The 8,300-nt window shown below is 28.1% G+C and overlaps 1 protein-coding gene across 1 annotated transcript; it reads right to left on the bottom strand.

Annotated features, from left to right (window-relative positions):
- Positions 1–1,361: 1,361 nt before the first annotated feature.
- LOC126837237 (BTB/POZ domain-containing protein 9-like) lies at positions 1,362–6,775 on the bottom strand. The gene is made up of 12 exons (XM_050571063.1): positions 6,613–6,775; positions 5,445–5,520; positions 4,932–5,015; positions 4,310–4,439; positions 3,909–4,139; positions 3,565–3,832; positions 3,346–3,496; positions 2,768–3,000; positions 2,483–2,699; positions 1,654–1,837; positions 1,550–1,585; positions 1,362–1,472 (listed from the first exon to the last, which is right to left on the bottom strand). Exons 1-12 carry the CDS (start codon positions 6,656–6,658, stop codon positions 1,413–1,415), a joined length of 1,716 nt encoding a protein of 571 aa, XP_050427020.1. The 5' UTR covers positions 6,659–6,775; the 3' UTR covers positions 1,362–1,412.
- Between the last annotated feature and the right edge of the window lie 1,525 nt (positions 6,776–8,300).

Below are 8,300 nucleotides of genomic sequence, written 5' to 3' on the forward strand. Positions count from 1 at the left end.
ACGTTTAAACCAAATTCTAATTCTAAGTATATATTTTGTGTTCATTGTACGCTTGTCATGAATTAAAAATATTATTATCAAATTATTTTTTTCTCTTTTATTTTTTTGTTTTGTTTAATTAATTATAAATTTCCCAATTTATGGGAAATGGAGATTGTTCATGAATTAAATGTATGTGAGTACTTTCTTCAATATCAGATAATCTGCTTCAAATTTTAGATGCCATTGATACGGGCCCGTAGCAATAAAAAATGTGTTATTTTAGTTTAGCTAAAACTCACTAAACCATAAACGAGTTTTCGCTTTAGCGATTTCTTACATTAGCCGTTAGTTCAAATACGAAATTATTATTAATAAAAAGGCATTAATAGTGGGGAGTTCACTTTTGTGAAACACCTCTTGCCAATCGAAAGAAAATTATGTTTTACACTAGATAGCGCCATAAAATAAAAATTGCAAATGCGCCGCTATTGAATTTTGAAAAGAAGTTGGCGAAATTTAGGTAAAAACTACTTAGGTTAGACCAAGCATATTAGCTACTTTGTGTATGGGTATTATTGTGTCTATTATAACATTTTCCTTACCTTTGTTGATTTTCGTCGTCTACTGGAGAAGTCGGTATGTGTTCTATTGCAATAACGGATTCAAACCGAATTAAAATATCTACCTCGACTTTTATTTTAGGTGTGTTGCATATTTCTCGAATAAAAAAACAATAATTACTACTAAGATATAGTGCCGTAAAAAAGATAAGGTATCTTAAAAAAATCATATTACTTATTCGTGTTTCCATCGGTTATAGTTTTGTTATTAACGGTCGAACTACTACTCTGTGTTATTTCAAAGTAATTTAATTTCATATTATTCAATGAGTTACCGCTTGGTTGTCTGTTCATTATCTTCTTTTTGTTTTTTCTTTGTCACACAGTTACTCCTACAATATTTTTAATTTTGTTAGATTTTGATCTTAATTGCTGTTTAGTTTCACTTAATTCAGTGAAACATTATATCGACGATATCTCCTTGGGATCGGACTGGACTGCTTTACCGCGTCTTTGGACGAATGAGATGTAAACATTTTCCACATTTATTTTGTTTTTAAAGATATCAAGGTTGTTACAACTTAAGGTCGAGTGATAGTTATTCAGAAAATCCTAAAATTTAACAGGGAACAGTAAGGGAAAAACAAGCAAAAAATAGTTGACTAATTAAAGGTCCCTTAAATAACACATTTATTAAAAAAATAGTACATCATTTTACATAACGCGAAAATACTAAAATTGAATTCATTAATCTAACAAAATCAAAATAAATATAAATATAAAAGAGAAAAATATCATTTGATAATATTATTTTTAATTCATGGTAAGCCTGCAACGAACTAATATAGACGATTTTAGTTGGAGTTTGGTTTAAATGACCAGAGCATGAGTTAGTGCATTTGTCATCGTAGTATCTGTATCGTTGTTTTCCTGAAAAGATAAAAAAAAAAAATTAGAGTATGTGTTACTGCAAAGTAGTCTTTAACGACATTAGAATCCAATGTTACTTGAGCAGGAGCCTCCAAATACACACAACGAAAATCCTAAAACATAAAATTGTTATAAAAAGTTTTAAAAAAACACTTTCAAAAACACTATCAATTGAACTGACTGTGCCTGTTGAACTGGAAATGCCAGTAATACGAATGTACAGTACAGGTATAGGTAGAAATTCCAACACCTGCCAAGATTGTGTCAGCTTATTTTTGTTGGAAATCATTTCCCAGTCCTGATTATTAAGAGAACCTTCAATTTTGTAAATGTAGAATTGGTCTTTGCCGCCCCAAAGCAGCAATCTATAAATTATAACAACAATAATACTGTCTTAGTTTAAAAATGAATTAAAGAGTCGAATAACAATTGTTTTGGCCAAAATAAACTCATTTATGTTTCACTCATTTTTACTTTTTTTAACTACTTTCTAAGTAACTTTGTTGTCCAAGATGATGAAAAAATTCATACATTTTATTATGATTTTTTTTTATTAAGATCAAATTTGTTTTTATTTTGATTAGTTTTGTTCTTGTTATTAGTTTACATGACTATTGCTAATTGGTTTAATAAACCACCGATCAATTTACAATTAAAAAAACAAAAATACATATATTATATATTATATATTTATATGCAATAGTGCAAATTGGGGGATTGGGTGTTCCTACATCCTAATAAATAAATTTGGATCATGAATCGTATCGAAAAGACAAAACATTTAATTTATCTGAAAAAAAATTATTTTGTACGAGTTGTAGGCTTAGGATCTGAGAAGGAATTAAGAAACAAGATTTGCAGTGTTTGAGTGACAATTCTAAAATAACTTATCTATAGACCGTGTGTAATTAAAAAACTCAATCCAACGTTTGTCAAAATCAAGCTTATGTGGCCATGTTCAGCATAGTGAAATTATTGCTATTTAAACTGCAAGATATTTATACTATTACCTCATTGAACTAAGTATATACGGTTGTGCAAGATGAACCAATATAAAACCCGATCCCAGCCGATGATACGTGTATCTGTCATACCTAAAGTAGGATTTTCCATACTTCGCGTAGTGTTCTGAGAAGTCTTCTAATAGCGAACCATTATTAATACTACTTTCACCATTGATTACCCCAGCACCCCTATGTTTTGAAGTGACATTATCATTGGTAGGAACTGGATTGAAATATTTAAATTAGAAAAATATACATTCAAAAATAGAAATTACTTCATTGTTTTCTTACCGACTAATCCGTTTTCGATATCCACCATCTGCATATTTTTTGTTTTATACTGGACTCCCCAAATTTTGAAGGACGCATTAGCAGAACTGTTGGTTCCAACAAAGTGTATATACCGAACTATGCGTGGTTGAATCCACAAACGTTGAATGAATCGACAGTTATATTTTGAATAATCTAGAACACGTATCCAATCTTGCTGATCCATTGAAACTTCAATGTAATAAGAGTAAACCCTAAAGAATCAATTAATTCGAATACATTTTAGAGTGATGATTTGTAAAAAAATTATATGAAATAAATATTATAAACACAGTTTTGAAAAAAGTTGTCGAATATTGAATATAAGATATAAACAACAAATTCTTAATAAATAATAAGAATAGGAAAATAATTGTTCAATCATTGATAAATTTGTATACATTACTTATAAATTATAAAAGTTCTCGTCAAAAAAAAAAATGTTTTTTCATAAATAAAATCAATCATGAATTAAAATCACGAATGTTATGAATTATTCATTTACATTTTTTTTAAATACTACCCATTTAGTTACAAATATTTATAAATTAAAAACATACGTTAGACGGTCAACCATATAATCAAACCATAACGATATTTCAATATAGTTAATAAATGATGGAATATGCAACTTTATCATAGTAGTACCGCCATCATGGTCATCGGCAAATGGAAATTTCTGTGAACTACTAACAAGGTCCACATTAGGATCTGAATAATAAAATTATTAAAACCAACATAATTTACGAATCACAAAGTTGTGTGTAAATCGGGTATACTTTGTTGTCCTCTAAATTGATGATTAGCTGGTGACCACGTGTTTCTAAATTGTATGGCTTCTGAAATGTTATCTGAACTAACCACTTGTGATTGTCTAGCCTCAGACAGTTCTTCATTACTCATTAATGGATATCTGACGGCAGATAAAACTTTGATTTTAGTATCATGATCCAGGGTTTTCTCTTTGATCCATCGACAAACCGCACGGAATATAACTAATTCGTTGACAAAAAACGTGTCACGATTGAGAATTTCTTGAAGAGCTTCCTAAAAATAATAATTATTTTCAAATTATCATCTACCAAGACCAATATAATGGTGATGTTAAAACCAATAACATTACGGATGGCAAAGAAAGAAAATCTTCCTTTTGCATTACTTCCAAAGCGTTTTTATCGATAAAATTGAGTGATTCGTCTACGAGCTCCTTATAAGGATAACGTCGCGTAAAAGCAAAGAATGAACACACATTGTTCACATCTATGTTACTTTTTAAATACTCGTATATTGGAAGTTTTAAATTTGGAAAACCAAAAAAGTCCGAAATTCTAATGAATTCGAATACCTCGTTATCCTAAAAAACAAAAATGTGATTTATCTTTCTTAAATTACCTGCTTTAGAACAAACATGTAGTTTAATTTAACAGATCAAACATATACTATCTACCAAAAAATCAGACAACCCAATTACAAATTATGTTTATGCCTTTTAATAACTGATAATATGCGTCGATTATTTGTTACCTCAAGAGTACTTATGTTTATTCGACCAGTATAAATATACTCAAGAAGTATTTTAAATAAAGTAACTGGTGCTTCGCTTATTTTCACCTCCGAGTCATATGTTTCTTTATGACCTCCATACAATAAGCCCCTAAAAATATTACCAAACATTACTAAAAACATTAAGTTATGGAGTAAAACGATAAAAGCGTAAACCTTTTTAGGGGTAAGCTAAATACTCTAAGTTCTCTATTTGATATTAATTTTACAACTTTTTGAGATGATAAAACTATTTGTTATTAAAGTGTCCTAATATATAAAACAAGTTTTTTTTTTTAATTTTAAAAACGTCTTTTGACATAATCCATTTAGTGTGAAAGGATTTCAAAAAATAGGGGTCGTATTTTAAGTGACAACGAGACAGGAATTGCAATAGTCATGAAAATTCTAAGGGATAATGCCGATTACGCGGATTGATGAGGAATGTCCCATATACAGTAAAATTAAGGTTTAGTTTAGCCCTAACTTTTAGACCTTATATTCAACATGTGTAACTCAAAAAAAAATATTATAAAACCATTAGTTTTTACCCGCCCAAGAAGAAAGGCCTAAGGTAATATACTTATTGATAAGAACTCAATACTTAAAATATTTGCTGCTTGAGGCTAATAAACTACGATGGGCGGGAAGTCGTTCTCCGTCCACAACCAAAAAAACATCTGAAAAGCTGAAATAAGTGTTAAAATTATTTAAAAATACACATGCCATTATAAAAAGTAATAATACATTTTGTATAATTTCTATTTAAGATAGTTAATTAAAAAAATTATCTTCCATTTATTATTTCATTCACAATGGAATTCAAAATTGAAAATAGTAGGAGTAATGCATAATTTAGATACAGAACAGAAAGGGGGGAATAGGTGATCCTATTTATTTTGAAGGGTTATTTTTTTTTTTTTTTTTGGTATTGGTCCAAAAATGTGTGTTTCAAAAAAAAAACGATACCGACAAAACAAATACCACTAATATCGAGTATCGGTTCTAGCATCGGCCCACCAGGAATTACAATGTTAACTAATTGCTGGGTAGAATGAGTTTTAAGCTATGGTATAAATAATAAAATGTTAATGGGTAAAATTTTAATACCGCATACCTGTCGCTTAGATAGAGGTTGCTTATGTCATTGGCCGAGAATTGAGTGATGTCGATTTGCTCAGGAACAGAACACACTAAATAAAATCAATAAACCAGCTGCATTTTTGGACGAGTTTGTATGACTCATTCGGGTAGCAACTACCTGATTTTATAAATTTTGAAACTTTTTTTTATTTAAAATTTTAAATAATTTAACTATGGTTGTTTTACCGTGCGTAACACAATGTTTTCATAGCTGTAAAAACTGTAAACTGCGGCAGGGTAAGTTTATTTTTTTTTATTTTTACTTGAATAGTTGAAGATTGTTGATTTAATTTTGAAAACATTTTAGTTAGTATTATTTCATTGATTATCATTTCTTTTGGTTTCATAGCACAATAACACAGATATAAAACGTACAAAAGATGCTGGACTCTTTAGAAATATATGCAATCGCTAAACGGAATATTTTATTATATACATGGTTTCAGCCATAATTAGTTGGATGGTTAAGCAAAAAAAGGACAAAAACGATTCTATTAAAAAGAAACTTCAAAAATAATTTTATAGATGAGAGGAAACTTTAAATAATCTGCCAATGACGTTGTATAAAAATAATAAAATTGGTTGCAAAGCTTAAAAATAAACAAACAAGTCTAAAGATATTGGGAGCCGATTTAAATTTGTATTTATATTTTAATATTGCACCATATTTTTCTATATTACAAAGAAGGTATTAAAGAACAATTGAGTTCACATATGGTGCACCGTTTTTTGTACCATGCTACATAACCATGTTATTGTTTAAAATAAACCCAGATTTGTGTCTGACGTTGGTCTTCTTGATTATACCAATTATTTGATTTAACTAATAGATTTTTTATTTTGAATCGCACGTTGTAGATTAATATTGTATTATTATTAGAGCTAAACGAAACTAGCCCGATATTTAATATATTTTTTATCTGTTTACAAACAAAAATGTGTGAGCAAAATTCTGCGTAGATAAAAAAGAATTATACTTGTTTTTATAAAAGTAGTCAATCTATTATTACATTTGAGCTAAAAAAAAAACCTACTTCAGCGATAAGTTTCATAATTATGTACATAACTTAACGCTTATAGGTTTCTGCAATTAAATGATAACGAAAAAAATTATTTATTTAGTATTAAAATATATTTTTTACCTGGAGTTGACCATAAAATAATAAATACTAAAAAAAAAATCAGCATAATGGTATACTACTTGTTAGTATGATATCAAATGTTGAACACTTTAAGAAACACTAAAAAGATAACCTTGTCAATAGATATTGAACACCAATCTAAACATGTAGTTTTATTACAATAACGAACGATATTTTTCTAAACTTAATGGAATATGTTTTAAAAGTACAATTGGTTAACAGAGTATTCGTTTTTGTGTGTAGGCGCATAAACATGGTGTTTTTGTATATTGTTAAACATTAAAAACAGATTTTAATCTGACGTCAGTCGTTTTGATTATACACATGGTTCGTTTTTACAAATATTTTTTTTTATATTTTGAATTGTATACTGCAGATAAATGTGTAGATGTAGTCTTCTATAATAGTGATATATTAAATTATTTTAATATATGTTTTATGTTATTTTATAGTTACCTATTTAATAGTATTAACGAAAACGTATTCTGGAAGAAGATATTAGCAGCTAGTATATTATAATAATCAGACGCTTATTAAATTGATTATACAACAAACTTTTTGAATTGAATTTGAACCTATATAATATATATTCTTTTCAATCCACTGCGCGGAGTACTACCTATATTACAAAACAACTGTATAAATTCAGTGGATGATATTTAATAATTTACAATAATAACATGTTGTCCTCGATTATAAGTAGTCTAGCATTTAGGGTTTTGTCCTAAATAATCCCTAAATCCCCAAATAATGTTACTACATCTATAGACGTTTCCTGATCATGTACCTATTACTTCTCTTGGAATACATATATATTCTCTAGTACAATTTGATTAAATTGTCTGCTATGCAAAATGATGATGCTGAATATGTTGTATATGTATTTCAGCGAAACAACATAGCAATTTAAATATTTTGTAAACATTATTTTCATTATTATAAAAAAACTGTAACGCAAGTAATAATTTTTAAATGATACAGTTCCTATCAACCGTAAATAATAAGATTGAAATTATTTCAGAAAAAACCACCAAATCGATTATTTCTATAGGTATTTGGTGTTATAGCAATACAACACAACATAAATGCACAAATGTTGGTAATTATTGTTTGTTTTTATACTATTTTTAAAAAATATAAGTATTTAGTATAATATGTTATATTTAATACTAACATGTAATGCTCGTAAGACCATGTACGGTATCTTAAAATTGCATTGTGTTGTACTGCAAAAACCTAAATACTTGTATTTTTCGATATCATTCGACAACGCTTGATCATACAAATTTCAATTTTTTTCGATATTATATATATATTTTTTTAATTACATCACAACTTGATTTATGATCATTGTGTTTTTAATTTAAAATTGTAATAGACAATAAAGCATATTTTTTGAAGCTTTGCAACGATATTTTATATATTCTAAACCTTTTTCGTTATACACATTTTAATATCGTTTAACGTTTAGTTTAGAAGAGCTGAATATCTTTCATTCCCGACTTCTCGGTGCCATATTGCTTATAAATTTATTTTTTTTAAGATTTTAGGTGTTTTTGTTAAAATATACGCAGTTGGCGAAAACACAGTTTTCCGGCAATTAAAAAATTACTGTAGTGCCGAATTGGTTTTCCGTTTAATATGTTATGAATACATATGAGTTCCAACTATTGACAATTTTTCAACTT

This window comes from Adelges cooleyi, unplaced genomic scaffold, assembly GCF_023614345.1.
Source record: "Adelges cooleyi isolate 19-005CV unplaced genomic scaffold, UGA_ACOO_1.1 ACOO_flye_CR_arks_rails_tigmint_CR_PRNA_247, whole genome shotgun sequence".
Taxonomy (NCBI): domain Eukaryota; kingdom Metazoa; phylum Arthropoda; class Insecta; order Hemiptera; family Adelgidae; genus Adelges; species Adelges cooleyi.

Coding starts and splice junctions, on each gene's coding strand:
- LOC126837237 (XM_050571063.1), bottom strand. CDS start 6,658: ATGCTGATTTTTTTTTTAGTATTTATTATTTTATGGTCAACTCCAG. Junction 3,497..3,564: donor TCAATTTAGAGGACAACAAA/GTATACCCGATT, acceptor TTTATTATTCAG/ATCCTAATGTGGACCTTGTT. Junction 2,700..2,767: donor TATCGAAAACGGATTAGTCG/GTAAGAAAACAA, acceptor ATTTCAATCCAG/TTCCTACCAATGATAATGTC.